Source organism: Carcharodon carcharias, chromosome 11 (assembly GCF_017639515.1).
Source record: "Carcharodon carcharias isolate sCarCar2 chromosome 11, sCarCar2.pri, whole genome shotgun sequence".
Classification (NCBI taxonomy): domain Eukaryota; kingdom Metazoa; phylum Chordata; class Chondrichthyes; order Lamniformes; family Lamnidae; genus Carcharodon; species Carcharodon carcharias.
In genome coordinates, this window is record NC_054477.1 from 30,443,863 (window position 1) to 30,460,273 (window position 16,411).

At 42.6% G+C, this 16,411-nt stretch overlaps 1 protein-coding gene across 5 annotated transcripts in view; it reads right to left on the reverse strand.

The window, feature by feature from the left end:
* The window catches only part of dnajb13 (DnaJ heat shock protein family (Hsp40) member B13), a 61,119-nt gene that overhangs the window by 25,154 nt on the left and 19,554 nt on the right, over positions 1–16,411 (reverse strand). For all 5 annotated transcript variants that reach the window (XR_005944440.1, XM_041199303.1, XM_041199302.1 and 2 more), the window contains 2 exons: positions 5,466–5,620; positions 3,177–3,290 (listed from right to left, as the gene is read on the reverse strand). Coding sequence is in view for 4 of the 5 variants with exons in the window: in XM_041199303.1 (XP_041055237.1) it covers positions 3,177–3,290; positions 5,466–5,620 (269 nt within the window). In the remaining variant the exon portion in view is untranslated. The remainder of the gene's footprint in view (positions 1–3,176; positions 3,291–5,465; positions 5,621–16,411) is intronic.

Genomic DNA, 16,411 nt, shown 5'->3' on the forward strand with positions numbered 1-16,411 from the left:
TTTCTCTTCATCTCTGTCCTAAAAGGGTGACCCCTAATTTTAAAACAGTGCCCCCCTAGTTCTGGACTCACCCACAAGAGGAAACTTCCTTTCAACATCTACCTTGTCAAGGCCACTCAAGATCTTGCATACTTCAATCAAATCACCCCTCACTCTTCTAAACTCCAGTAGAAGGACTGGCCTATGGTGACTATCATGGCTGCTGCTAGGCACAGCCCTGCAAGATGTGCTGCTTGTGGTCACAAACCAGATGGATGTTGAGGGAGTGGGATTCTTTTGAATGGTAAAAATGCCAGGTTGGTTTGGGGAGCACGCAAGGCAAAGAAGGTGTAGTCTATGGTGCCTTGTACCCTGGGGATGAATTGGATGCAGGCAATTCCTGCAGCTTTCTTGCCTATTTTGCTGTATCCATGGGGAAAATAATGTAGCTTTTCTTCCTGGTGTAGAGAGCCTTGGCGACTTTATTACTACAGCGTTACACAGAAAATTTGAGATGTCATTGATATCACCTACCACAACCTGAAGTAAGTATAAACATTGAGGGTTACAATGGCAAGGAGAGGGAAGGAGAGAGGAGAGGGGAGGAAAGGTGAGGAAAGAAAAGGGAAGGAGAGGAAAAATAAGCGACATGCTAAATTCATAAAAAATTGTAATTTAACATGACTCAGCGCAAGAAATAACCATGAGTTGCTGCAGTTCATTACAGCTAGCACATATCAGATGAATATGAATGTCAGGTAACACAAAACGCAAACACATGACAGGCTAGGCAAGTGCATACTAACGATGAATATCAAGTAGAATCTGAAGATTAGTAGTCAAGGCAGATGTAGCTGGCTTCACAGTTAGCAACCACTTGAATACACAGTTTTAGAAATTGATGCACTCCCCTCAAGGCTGAAAAAACACTCCGTCCACTTTGACTGCATTGTCATCTGGTTGTGACAAATTAGAAATGAATAAACTAAGATAGAAGAGATTAAGTTAAGCAAAGCTTATGAGTAGATATTTAAAACATAAATAAGCAGTTTAATCTTAAAAGTCTAAAAACATTTAAGATACAAATTTAGGTAGATTATATCTGGTCCTGGCTAGAATACTTATGAATCCTGAAACCAATATTGAAGGCATGGTGTAAAATCACAGAGGGCAGCATAGAGTTGCCAGTATGATGTGTCTTTGTGTTAAATATTTTGCAATGAACGTGACATCTTTTATTCAGCCTCTTTTTGTTCTTAAGGTGGTTTAGGAATTGCAGGCACAAGACAAAAACAAAAATTTCAGAAATGGGCTATCTGGGCCCTATACATTAAAGACAATGATAAATTCAATTTTTCACATCTTTAGTGCAGAAAACATCCCAATTTACAGCGGGGGAGAAATAAACTATTGTTGAGCTATGGTGGAAGAACTAGAAGATGTGATTAAAAGCTTGATTGAAAATATGGGTTTTGAAGAGATTTTTAAAGGTTAAGAGAAATAGAGAGACCAAAAGGCTTAGGGAGAATTTCTAGGGAATAAATTCAAGCCACTAATGGTAGAACAGAGGGAAGGAGACTGAATATAAGGTGACCTGGGCCTGAAGGATGCTCGAGGCTAGAGAATAGTGGAGGAGGTTGTGGATGTAGGATGGAGTGAAGCAATGGAGAAATTTAAAATAAGGAAAATATTCAATGTACTGGGGGCAGCATGTGCAAATCGTAGAGGAGGGATAATAGGTGAGTGGAACTTATTGGAGAAAAGGTTATGGGTAGCTAAATTGTAATCATTAAATTAACAGAAAATGGAGGATGGGAAGCAAGAAAATGTTGAATAAGTGATTCTAGAGGGACCAAAGTGTGGATAAGAGTTTAACTGAGGCTGAAGTGAATGCTGTTTCGAGGTGGAAGCAGTCTTGCTGATGGATAGGGATTAGTGTTTGCAGCTCAGGACAGAATCAAACAGAATGCCAAGGCTTTGAGCTAATCTGGGGAGTAAATTTTCACCTATTCGGAGCTGTGATATTGGACTGACAGTATAAAGGGATTGGGAAGTCAAGGGAACGTGGACAGGTGAAACGTGTTGTTATCACATAAATTTGGAAGGGACCTAATGCTTGTGGATCATGTCCCTGAAGGGCAGTAAGCACATGAGGAAGAAGGAGAACCAAGAGTAGATCCCTGGAGGACTTGAGAGTTGATTGTGTGTGGGTGTGAACAGAAACCATTGTTAAAAATGCTTTTACTTTTAAAATTTTGTTTTCAGGGTTCACTAAAACTGTGCAAAATCTGCAGTAGTACGTACCAGTGGTAGAAACAAGCCAGGAGACAGCTCACCAGAGGGCAAGATCCTCTCCTACCTCTTCTGAAGCTGACAGAGGTAAAGGCTTCAGGGGCCCAGCAATGAAAAGAAAACTGCTTGCTTCACACAAGCAGTTATATCAGGTTTTGGAAGGTTTGCCAAGGAAATTCACCACCATGGCTGTAAATCTGGAGAGTCCTCTTCCAGCCTGCATGGAGTCAACTCCCAGAACATCGATACTCTGCATTCTACCTTGGTGGAATTAAACACATCCAGGAACACTGCAGCTGGGTTGTCACAACACAAGTCAGTGGCCTGGTTGAAGCTCAAATGGCTGGCAAGAAAAATCTGAGTTCTAAAAGCAGATGTCCACCACTTTATCCAGTCAATCCCAGGACACTGATGGATTAAATATTCGGGGCTTTAATTGTGTCATTCATCATTTGCAGTCTGCTCACCTGTAAAACAATGAAAGTGCTGAACCAAAGCCTCATGGGAATAGCAGTAACAGTGGGAGTGGAAATTCTTGACCTCCAACTGCATGTCTGCTTCCTCACCACCCCCTCAATCAAAAACAATAACAAAAAAATCATAGGACGGGGCACTTTGAGGTCCTGGTATGTGGATCATTAAAATATCAAGAAGATACAAAAAATGATCAAAAAGGCTAATGGAATGCTGACTTTATATCCACAGGATTAGAATTCAAAGAGGGAGAACTCATGCTTCAGCTATACAAAGCCTTAGTTAGACCACACCAAAAGTATTGTGAGCAGTTCTGGGCACCACACCTTCAGAAGGATGTAACAGCCTTGGAGGGAGTGCAGTGTAGATTTAACAGGATGATATCTGATTTCCAAGGACTAAATTAAGAGGAGAGATTACACAAACTGTACCTGGTCTCCTTCATTTGGGAATGTGATTTTGGTTCCTGGTTTCCAGCCTTGCTTAACTTGAATGGTCAGGATCTTATCCTTAATGCTTGAAGTGTGACCATCTTCATTCATAGTCTGATTAAAAGATAAAATAAAAGAATTGCCTTTAAACACTTTATACTATAGTTAGTTAGACTCATTGGATCTATTCTCCTGCAGATTTCCAATCCCAATCTGTGTAATAAAATAAAAATACAACTATAATAGTCATAGTAGCTCGTTGAAATAATATTATCATACACTGCGTGAGATTTTGATCTTCTTCATGCATCCATGAGATTAACAAAATAACATTGTGGGCCTAATTTTTCACTCTAGAGTCAGGGGCACAAAGTTGGAAAATTTCCCAACTCTGCAAACCCAATTTAGGAGAAGTGCACAAAATATTCTAATTTTCGTTCAGCGGGGTGGCATTAACAGTGGGCTGCTGGAAGCAGACTAAGAGAAAGGTTCGCCTCAGTAAGAAAAATAATAAAACAAAAAACAACTCTCTAGCCCTCATCCTGCACCCCCTACCCACTCCTCTTGCCCAATCCATGCCAACTCATGCCCCCCATCCATTCCCCTCTGGCCCATGTCCTCCATGCTAACCTATGCCCCTCTACCCACCCCCATTGCCTTCATACTTTCCATGCCAACCTATGCCCCTATACCCACACTCCCATGGCCCTTTATAGCCACATGCCAACTTAGTGGCATTCATGCCAACCCATGCCCCCCACCCATCACCCTTTGCTTTTACAACCTCCATGCAACTCATCCAGTATTCACATGGGCAGACCTCAGGGATCATGCTGAGATGAAAGAAAATAAAGTTCTAAGTGTCTATTGTAGATTTTATAACTACTTGGAGCTTTCAATCAAATTGTGAACTGACAGGCACCCCACTGTAATAATGATAGGTTGCTGAATCAGTCATGCAGCACTAATCCTATAATGGTAAGCCCTCAGGGCTTATGTCAACAGACGGAGTGAAATTTCAAGAAGTGATAGCTTTTAAACTGCAGACTTTTTTTTTTAAATCAAAGGGCAGGAGGTTTAAATGCCTGGATAGCTTGACAGTTCCTCAGAGCTTATCCCATTTTTACACACATTCATGTCTGCTCTTACAAATCTTAAAGAGCATCTTACCTCTCTTAAATGGCACTTTATCTTACCCAAAGGGCATCCTACCTCCCCCAAAGGGGTCCCTGGACCTCTCCAAACAACTCCGGCAGCTTTAGACCTTCACCTCAAAGGTCTAAAGCCCACAAGTTGAGTTTTGGACATCCCACTAATGAAAATTGGATCTGTTTGAACGTAGCTGCACTTTGCAATGTGCAACCCCCTCCATGAACCATGGATGTGCAAACTACAACTTGCACCTGTTCCTCACCCCCGGCAAAAATGGTGAGTGCCGGGTTCAGCAGCAGGACTTCTGGAATCGGGGCTCCGGTACCATTTCGGCTAAGCTAGAGACCCTTTCCATTCCCACGAAAATTCAGGCCTGTAATCAATTCAGTTATAAATTTAACCTTGCCCTTAAAAGTGAAATTCATCTTTTTTCAGGCCAATATAAAATATAAATGTTGGCTTTGGAGGATGTAGCAAATGTCATAGATTTTTTTTTTGGCTTTCTGCTTACCAAGTGGTTGGAGATATAGGCACTGGTGATGCTCACATGTTAAAAGCTGACTGAAATGTCTGCTGATCTCCACCAGGCTGCGAATGGCAAGCTGCTATTAACTTCTTAGAGAGGACATGAAAAATGCCCTGAGTTTTAAATCCTGATTCCAATCTGCGCTGGAAAGTACATAGCTAAGACCAGGAACTTGGTCTGTTGATAATCAGATCCATGTACCTCTGTCCTACTACTCCATGGCAAAGATGAATGGAGAGAACTAATGTGTGCCACCATCACATGTAACAATATTTAAAAAATATTTTAGTTTCAGGTAATAAAAATCCTCCGAGTGGTAATAACTTAATATCCAAATTATCATTTCTCCTTCAGTAGCCATAAAAAAAAAGAACCCTCCTCACCCAACAATTCAGTAAACCACCTATTGCAATACTAAGTCATACATGCCAGAAGGTCTGAAGTTGAACTTCGGATCAGTTCTGAGTTAGTTTATCTCAGTCAGACAGTACTTAGAATGCTATAGTTCAACTCAAAGGATCCATTCTCCTGCAGATTTTCAATCTCAATCTGTGTAATAAAATAAAACTACAACTATAATATAGCAGTTCAATGAAATAATAGTACCATACCCTGCGTGAGATTTTGATCTTCTTCAAGCATCCATGATACAAGTCTTCTAAAGATAAATACAGCTCCTTTTCAATAGGGGGATCTTGTTTCTTAACTCCTCGCCCTCGTAGCCCTCCAAATCCCAGGCTTATCTCTCCTTTTGCATCAAAAAAATCTGCAGAGTAAAGGGTGGTAATCTTCAGTAATGGGCAACTGTGGCTGTGCACCAGATGTATTCATTACACTTTTGTGCATTTCTTTTTGAGACAGTTTCTGGCTAAATTCACTTCACCTTTCAATTGCCTGTAAAAATAATCCAGCTTGCCACATAGTTCTTTGTATTATTTAAAGTCGTCTCACGCTGTAAGTGAAACATGGACACTATAAGATAGATTTTGCAGGCAGTGGTCTGGGCTCTGTCAATGGGATTCAGATGTGTGAAAAACAGGAAACTGTTGTTCAGTCATCTTGCTACTGTTCACTGGAATACACCCAGACCTTGCCAGATACTTTTCATACCCTCAAACAGTGAGGTATGAAGTTTCACTATGACGGAGAGCCTCAATGTCATTGCAAAAATGGAGGCCGTGCTTGGAAATCTGAGATCTGATCTCCGAGCATGGAAATGACCATTTATGCAGGGGAGGGAATGGGCCCGGGTTGGGATTAGCATGTGTCCTTGTGCAAAATCAATTCATTTAAGGTCCTCCTATATCACACTTACCATCAGCCAGTCCCTGGTGAACAACTTCTAAGTAAAGAACCTTTTACACTGATGCCACAATTACTCAGGGAATGCCCATCTCCCACAAGGGAGAGAATGAAATCAATGAGTTTGACCCAGTTACATTAAAATAGCAGAAACCCTCACCATCATATCCATGGGCCTCAATTTATTTCAAACACACATGGTAAGAAGTCCTTACAACCTGGACCCCTCACATAAATGCCAGTGCCTTTAAATAAGGCGCCAAAGCAGCCACCTGGTCCATAATTAAACCATGCCCACAATGCTGAGAGTGACATGACTTAAAATTTTACACCCTCTACAATGCTAATAGGATTGTATATGCCAGCAAATATGCAGATAGGGCATATTGCGCAGTATGAGCCCACAACTGTGCAGCAACAGCTCTTTAAAAAACTTGTGCACCATTCATTCTGGCCAATTGCCCAGTTTCTGAGGTGGGCGACATATGCAACATTCCAGACTTCCATAAACCTCTGCTTCCCTCACAAGGCACATCCTTTGCCATTTGGAATGCAAATGCTGCCAAAGTCATGTGCACAACAGACAAGCAATATTCCCTGAAGCATATATGGCCTGTCGAGCTGCAATGCCTACGTCTAGGTCAATGTGTGACATTGCCATGTAGTCTCTTGCTCCCAGCATGTATGCTTCAGATGCACCTGCTGCCCAGCTTCTACGTGTGGAGTGTGATCATCAAGCCTCTCTAAAAGTCAAATTTGGATGGACAATGAAAGATACAAGGAGCATCTCAGCACTTAAGCCTTTGAACACTGGATTCTTGCTCCTGATGACTTCACCTCGAGATGGACCTCAGCATGTTGCCTTTGTTGTCACTGGTAAAAATGTCCTATATAATGTTACCATTCTTTTTGAGTTCTGCAGAGTACAAACACGCCAAGTCATCCACGGATGTATGCAAATATATTCAAAAAGTGCTCAAATGTGACATATACAATTTGAAAAGTGTAACCACAGTAAACCCATTAGTGCTCTAGGTGAGACGGCACCCTGTGCTCATGCACACTCCTATGAAGTGCCCTGTGTTGCCTTAGAGGAGGTTGAGGCAGGGCTGCATACTTCTCGGTCTACAAAACAATGAGAAACATAATGGCCGGCTTCATCGTGCAGGCACCCATTGGGGACCTCCTTCTGACTGCAGCCTCTGCATCTCTACATGGACAGTTGTGATTACAGGCACAAGTAGAACAGACGAAGGCTCTGGCGGAGGGGCTGGTGAGGTGGAAGGAGATGAGGGTCCTAAGAAATCCCACACTTTCACCCTCCTCAGTTACCTCCACGGCCCTGGTTTGATAGTGGCTGCTGGAATGGGCAACAGTGCAACCGTCCTGTTAAGGGTACGCAGCTCCTGATGTGTTCCATGGATGTCAGACTTATGCAAAGCATACTGATCCAGGCTACCAATGGAGGCATGCATCCTTTCCTAGACAAGATGCAGCTCTTGCATCCACTCTGAGAGCTGCTGCATGTTTCACTCCATGAAGTAGCCAATCATTCATGGTTGGAGCTCATGCAGCTGAGCCCCTGGGACAATGTGGAGCTTATGACGGTGATAGACTCGTCTATTCAGAGTCCTAGAGCTCCCACGGCCTCTGGGAACTCCACCATATCTCCACACATCTGCTGCTGATTGTCCAAATACTGTACCCAAAAGGTGACTCCTGAGGCTCCATGTTCTTGCCGACTGGAGCATCATCATAACTTTCCTCCCTTTTCCAAGGGGGACTATGCACAGATGTCTCTGACTCCGACACTCTTCCTCCACTCTGGTGTGGTGCCCTTCACCCTGTGCCACAGACTACTTATGTGCTACATCCCTCCTGAGTGCTAGTATCTGAGTTGGCAGAGTGTGGGCTAGTCAGATGTGACACTGCCTCCTTGGACATCTCTTCCTCCTCTTAATGCCCGAAAGACGATCTGGCCCGGTGGAGGGGTGAGGGGCAGCGAGTGAGGGACTAGGGCTGAGACCTGTGTGAGACACAAAAGAAGTTATATAGGTATGGCTCTGGTGCATACCACTGCCGCTAACCATGTTTACACTACCCATATGATGCAGCACCATCCTTGAACTCCCCCTCATGCTGACATCCCCTTGCACTCAGCAAAGCGACATCATGACCTCTACCATTACCACTATGTGCCAAGGTGATTTTAACATTGCTTTTATTACCTGCTACCAGCGATTCACCATCACCAACACACAGATGTTCAGGCACCCCGACAATCTCCATGGCCATCTGTTCAACCGAGCAAATTGGTCTCAGCCGGGCTGACCAACCCCCAGTCCAGGCCATCTCCTTAGTGTTCTTCACCCTTTTCGGTTGCAACGATAACATGATTTCATGTTAGCCTGGTATATAGTGCATGCAGTGATATTTTCCTTCGCTGTGTCTGTGCATCATAGTGCTCATTCACATCTGTTCTGTGCACCCCTACATGAGTGGCTTATTCATACAAGCCTCAGTGCTGAAGCAGAGGTATGTGCCAGTTCTGCACATTAGCTGCAGCACGCAGAGTGACTGTGCGGATGAGCGAAGCTACTCATCTTGCCAGGACTCAGCAGGTCATTGAACCTTTTCTGGCACTGAATCCATGAGTACTGATGGTCTCCTGTTGTATTCACTGCAGTTGCAAGTTGAATCCAAGCCTACTTGGTTGTTGTAGGTGCATTATGCCAGCCTGTATGGTAGAGGACTAATCTCCTCTTCTGGACCTCTTCCACCAAAACTTGAAGGTCCTGGTCAGAAAAGTGGGGAGCAGCTGGACCCATCCTTCCCCGCATCTCCTCTGTGTTACATTCTATCAATAAAAATGTAAGGTGAAAAGGGTCATGAGCCATTCAGATTGCAATGCTCTCATTCACTTTTGTGTGCTTACATGCACCAACCATTTTCACCATATCATCAATGATTATTGTTAAGGTGTGGTGGAGAAAATGGCTCTGCACAAATGCTTGGTTCCATGTATGTGGCGGCTGTGACTCCAAGGTAGCATGTTGTGCTCTGCGACCACTGGCAGTCCTGCTGGTTTACTCCCTTTTAGTCACACTGTTATGTCATGACAGTTTGCAGATGAGGGGGGCCTGGTCAAGAGTCAGCTGTGTGGGCGCATCCTGATTGATGGGTGGCAAGAGGGCAAGTGGATGGGATAATGGCCATGGAAATGTTCATCAATCATTCACTGGGTCTTAGCAGCTAAGTGCATGACTGCATATTACCTGTACCAGATAGCAGTGACAGGACAATGCCATCTCCAAGGCTGTATCTTGAGAATCCACTCCACACTTTAACGCTTTATTAGAGTATACTTTGACTAGGCAGCAACAATTACAAATCTCCCACAGGGAAAGCCCATGAAGTCGGGCTCGCGGAGCCAGGAATTCTGCAGACTCTGCCCACCTGACATGCAGATGAAAATCGAAGCCTGACTGTCTGGTCACAAGTGGATTATAAACTGGGAGCTCTCCCTAATATTTAAAGAGGCTTGACCCCAGAAGATTTGTTAAGGTCAGTCATGCATGACCTGGGTGGCCACAGTGATGTTCCTGTCACCTCCAGGTTCATATCAGAAAATGTTCAATTCTAAGTGTTCGCATTATGTTCAATATTAATATTTCCAGCGTGTATACTTCAAGGTACGAAACAAATTGTTTATAAATGGCACTTTTAAAATATCAGACCTTCTGGCTGAGAATTTCCCTTTGGCTGCTGTATCACTGAAAGCATGGTGGGACAGAATTTCTGCCTCTCTGACAGGTGTGAATTTACTGAAGTGGAACATTTTTTTTACTGGGCTCCCAATGGATTATCTCCCTGCACTGCACTTTCATTTTTAATCGCTCACCATCATCACTGGCAATGCTGGGTGTGACAATTCAAAGTCATTTTTAAGCACTGATTTGAATCAAGCAATTTAAATAACACAGCAAAACATCAAATTAGTGCTTTAAAAAAATTGAACTGTCAGACAGGTTGAGTTAAGAGGAATATTGGCATTCCATGCTGCTATGGTAGTAAGGACAGAAAATGCAATGTATGACACCACTCTGCCATTACCATCTATTTTTCATGTTTCCAACATCCAGCAGGGGCAATGCATGGAAATGGGCAGAGACCAGGTGAGGCAAGTCAAGTCCCCACCCGTGTCATCTACTCATCCTGTCATATAACTAGAAACGTTAACTAAGTCCATGAGAAATTCTGGAAGTATTTATTATTTGGGGCTGTAGCAACTGTTTTATTTTTGAGCCTAATATCATGTAATGGGAACTTTCAACACAGAAATTAACTTTTAAAAATCATCCATAATTCAGCACTAAATTGTTGCTTCAGTGAAGCAACAAGAATAGCTGGGATGGGAACCAGAGACATTGGGCAGAATTTTGCCCTCATCTGGCAGGCAGGCCCATTTGGGCCCCGACCGCAATTTCAGGCTGGCTGACCAATTAATGGCCAGCCAGTGTGAAACGCGTGCTGCAGTGCTCAGCATGGGGACGGGAGGAGTGTGAGCACTGACGTTTGCAAAGGTGCGCACAGTAAAAGCTCCCTGAGGCACAAAGCTGTCTCAGGGAGCTGAAGATTTTCATCAATAAGAATAGAGATTTTTAAAATAATGAAAACGTGTCCCTTCATGTGTGGGAAGGGACATTTTAAATATGAATGTAAAAAGTTTTTATTCTTTTTTTTAAAAATCACTGGTTGAAAGCTCATCCCAACTCTGGATGAGGTTTTGCCAAAAATGCAAAGGCTGCTCGGCCTTTTCACCTGCCCATCAACCAAATGGTTGGACAGGCAACAAAAAATTCCAATCAATTAGTTGTTTAAGTGCCTTAATAGGCCGCTTGATTGTCAGCAGGGGTGCTCCAACTCCCGCGCAGGCCTGCTAACCGAAATGTCGCACGTGCGCGATGACATCGGGGACACTCGCCGATGTCATTGTGCATCATTTTACGCTCAAGCTTGTTCGGGCGCATGCTGCATGCCAAGCAAAAAATTCTGGCCATTGGCAGAAGTTAATTCAGGCAACCGGGGTACAGCCCGCCACCTGGAGAGCCACCGAGAGCCCCGCACCATGTTCTTTGAGGAAGTCCCACTATATTAAGTGCCAGTCAGGCACATAAGTGACCAACAGCCTGCCTTCTCCGGAATCAAGGATGCCGAGATCAGAAATCCTGCCCCAAGGACTGCCGGCCACTTATAGGCCGGCAACTCATTGCCGTTAGCTTCACTGCAGGAGAAGTGGTAGCTGTGGACAATGCACCCAAGATCAATGAGGGACCCAGGCGACAGGTGAGTGAGGGCGGGATGAGGATCATGAGGAAGGGATCGCTGGCTGGGTGGGGGTGCAGGGCGGTGGGAAGTAAGGGCAGGGGAGTGGCTCTAAGCAGTATAGCATAAAATAGAAAAGCAGTATATTACTTAAATGGAGAGAGATTTCAGAGCTTGGTGGTACAAAGGGATCTGGGTGTCCTGTTGCATGAATCACAAAGTTAGCATGCGGGTACAGCAAGTAATTAGGATGGTAAATGGAACGTTGGCATTTATTGTGAGGGGAATGGAATAATGAAGCAGGAAGTTTTACTGCAGCTGTACAGGGCCTTGGTGAGAGCACAACTGGAGTATGGTGACTACTTCTGGTCCCCTAGCTGAAACAGGATGTAATTGCATTAGAAGCAGTTCAGAGAAGGCTCACTCAACTCATTCCTGAGATGAAGGGCTTGTCTAATGAAGAAAGTTTGAATAAGTTGGGTCTATACCCACTGGAGTTTAGAAGAATGAGAGGCAATCTTATTGAAACATATAAAATCCTGGGGGGACTTGATTAGGGTGGACACCAGTAGGATGTTTCCTCCTGTGAGGGAGATTAGAACAAGAGGACATGGTTTAAAAATAAGAGGTCTCCCTTAAGATGGAGATGTGGAATTTTTTTTCTCTCAGGAGGTCGTAAGTCTGTGGAATTCTCTTCCTCAGTAAGCAGTGGAGGCTGGGTCACTGAATTTATTTAAGACAGAGTTGGATAGATTTTTGATAGATAAGGGAGCCAAGGGTTTTGGGGGTTAACAGGAGAGTGGAGTTGAGACCACAACTAGATCAGCCATGAGCTTACTGGCAGAGGAAGCTCGAAGGGCTCAATGACTTATTCCTGCGCCTAAGTCCTTTGTTCTTATGTTCCTTTCCAATGCAGGGTCCTTCCATCAGGCGCTAAGTGCCTGACAATGAGAGACCTCCCCCGAGAGCCCGTAAGCAAACCCAACCTGCTTGGCAACTACCTCACCTGCTACTTGTTGAATACCAGCCAAAGTGAGATGAGGCCCTTAAGTGGGCAATAATTAGGCTTAATCAGACTCAATTAGGACAGAGGTAGGAAAGCAGTGGAGTTCCCACCCAGCACCATGAAGCCCGATTGAATGTCCCCGGCCTCCAAACTTGCCTGAGGGGAGGGCATTAAATTCCACCTACTGACACTGGAGCAGAGGGAGGCTTTGTGAAGTTGAGGTTAAACACACTGATGGGGCAGAGTAAAGGGAACTTTACTTTTGTCCGTGATATATTAACCTGAAATCAAAAGTGAAAAAAAAATCTTAACACTGACAATCCACATATTGAAAAAAAAATACACCTGAAAAGTCTTTCAGCTGCTGGAAGAATTAATTAATGTCATTGTATCACCCAGAGAGACATGACATTTTGAGTGGAACTGGCATGTTACCTACTATGGTTTCCATCAGTATTGGTGCAGCAAAGATCTGCACCCTTTTTGTTCCTGGATTCCAATTCTAAATGGCCAATTATCAAATTATATCACCAGAGTGCATGGCAGCACACAGCTGGCAAGATGACACATTAATGGATAGCATTTAGCTTGGATTGGCATCTAACAACAACTTCTATTTATATAATACTTCTAATGTAAAAACACTTCATGGCACTTTACAGAGGGGAGAAAATGGATGCCGAGGGATGGTGGAAGGGTCAGCTTGGTTTTGAGAGCTTTGCAAAGATAGAGCAGAATTTATAACACGTTGGACAATGATAGTTTCAGTCTTCCCAAATATCAGCTGGAGGAAGTGTTACTTCATCCACACCTTGATGACAGGGGAGGTTGTCAATCTGAAATTGAATCGATTCCAGATAAAAAGCTGGTGAAGAATAGCATTGCAGGTCATAAGAATATTGACTATCGAATTCTGTATAAAATTATTTCTCAGCTGATTGGACAATCTTACAAATAGAATCCAATTGGATAGAGCTAAATGATGTAAGTTGTTAGGTCAATGTACTAGAGTTCCACGTGACTGCTTTTCAGAACCAAGAAGAAATATCAGGTACCTTTATCGTTTTGTAGGCTTTCCCTTTTGTGTAGCGACTGAGTGGGTTGCATAGATATATACCACAAATTGTACATGGTCATGGACGAGAGATGTTTGACAGGTCAAATGCTATTTTTTATTCCATACTTAAAAAGTAAATTGCCAAATTTCCTCCCTTCAGAACTGCATCCAGCACTTGCCTAAATATTTATTCTTTATACATGGTATAAGCCTAAGTGTCAGCAGGGCTGAGTTCAACCTCTGCTTCTTCCTATAGACATTTTCAGACTGGATTCTGATTTTTTTTATCTCTCTATCTAGCTCAGTGAATAAAAATCAAGGGATAAAAATAGGAAGGAAGAATAAAGAAAAATTAAATACTGAAAACAACCAAAAATTAAATTCAGTACAATGGACACTCATTTTAAGTACTCACAGTACTTATTAATGCTGTAGATGGCAATGTGATAGGCCTTTTCAATGTTAAAGATGTCACTTTGTAATACATTATTGCTGCTAACTTGTAGCGAATTTATCACCCTGTAGTTGCATAATCTGGCTACTGGGTTTCCACAAATTGCTCAAAATATCGGCCATTTTGTCTCAGTAACTGAAATTTCTAATGTTCCAAAATAAGGTTTAAAAATGCAAAATGACCAAATTAAATGTTTGACAGAAATAGGATTAAATTTATTGACTGAATTGTCTTTTGTTGCTTGTAATGTATTGAATAAAGTTCTTATCGAGACCATGGTAAATAGACCAGTATGGAAAGGGATAATCAGGGTAGCAACTGACATGCTTGATGAGGCAATCTGCTAGTTTAACATTACTAGAATTTGTTTTTCACAAGTGTAAATTTTGAATTTTATTAGTCAAACATAATAATCCAATACTTAAGACACACTTAGCATTATTTTCAGCAAAATCTAGCCATCTGAATGACACATGCAATAACTAATGCGCAATTCGACCAGCAACTTGTAGCAAGGTAGAGATATCCTGTGACTTGTGAATCACCACTAGTTGTTGGACAATTTGCCATGCTCTGCCATTAGCTTCAGAAAAATGGCATCTCTTAACCTCTCCATTGTTTTTATGTAGTTGTAGTATTTGCACATTAATTACTCATCAAACTCATCACAAGAAGTCATGTCTAGTAATTAATACTGTAATTACCCGTTTAATCACAATAAGTTTTAATGATGCCTATCAATCTATCTTTCCCAGAAAGTAAACAATTATAAGTACGAAGTCTCATTCTTTCAGATTGTGAATTGTTTTAGATTTTAAAATTGTTAATTTTTTTAAGTCTCTTTTTTTCCCTCTTAATCCAATCTACCCTTACCTCTATTTATCTTTCAGTACTTCATCTTGCATTGCATGCATCTACTCTATTTTACCCTCCTCAATTTTTTTTCTTAATCCTCAAATCTCTTGGTTCAGGAGATACACAGTTTATTCATCGGCGGAGAAGAAAAGAGTTGACGTTTCGAGTCCTCATGACCCTTCAACAGAACTAGGTGAATCCAAGAAGAGGGGTGAAATATAAGCTGGTCTAAGGTGTGGGGTGGGGTGGTGGTGGTGGTGGTGGTGGTGGTGGTGGGGGGGGGGGGGGGGGGTCGGTGGGTGGGTGCGTAGAAGTGAAGGGGGGTGGTGTGGTTGTAGGGACAAGCAAGCAGTGATAGGAGCAAATTATCAAAAGATGTCACAGACAAAAGAACAATAGAACACAGGTGCTGAAGTTGGTGATATTATCTAAACGAATGTGCTAATTAAGAATGGATGGTAGGGCATTCAAGGTATAGCTCTAGTGGGGGTGGGGGGAGCATAAAAGATTTAAAAATAATGGAAATAGGTGGGGTTGGAGGGGAAAATTAACCAATATTCCTGCTTCTGCTTTGTTGAGAAATTTCTGCAGGAAAGTTAGGAGTGTTAACTCAGCTGTGAGGTATCCATAGTTGATTAGTCATGCAAGTTTCACTTTTAGCCACAGTTTAAGTAAGGCATCACAGTGAAAGTCATGTTAAGAGTCGCTGATTTCAGGAAGTAGAAGATAAATTAAGTAATGCTTTGTATAATTGATATTGATGTTTACTTTTATATCAGCAGACAAATATGACAAAATTTTAAAATCTATATTCTAAAGAAAAACTTGCATTTACATAGCACCTTTCATGATCACTGGACTATTTCAGAGTAGGGGAGTTATCTCTTGTATCCTGACCAACATTTATCCCTCAATTAACATCGCCAAAAGAAATCTTCTGGTCATTACCACATTGCTGCTTCTGGGATCTTGATGTGTGCAAATTAGGTGCTGTATTTCATACAACAGTGACAGTTAACTGTCCACATAAGCACCTTAAAAGGCCTAAGGGCGGATGGGCTGCCTGACACCTTAGCCGCACCCCCGTAAATTGGGGGACAGGTCGAGGGGGAGGTGGGTTTTATGTGCACCACCCATCCCCACCATAAAATTCACCCATGTCTGCTGTCAGCACACATCATAGGAATTTAGGTGCATTCAGCTCCGTGAGTTTGTTCTGCCATTCAATTAGATCTTGGCAGATCTTTAGCCCAACTCCTTTACCCAATCTATGTTCAATACCCCTTGATACCCTTATGCAACCAAAATCTATCAATCTTAGTCTTAGACATTTCAATTGACCCAGCCTTTTGGGAATGAGTTCCAGATTTCCATTCCACTTGTGTGAAAAAGTCCTTCCTGATTTCACTTCTAAATGCCTAGGTTAACTTTAAGATATTGCCCTCTTGTTCTGGATTTCCCCACCAGAGGAAATAGTTTATTTGTATCGACCTTATTAAGCCCTTTAATCATTTTAAACACCTCAATTAAATCATCCCTCAACATTATAAGCTCAAGG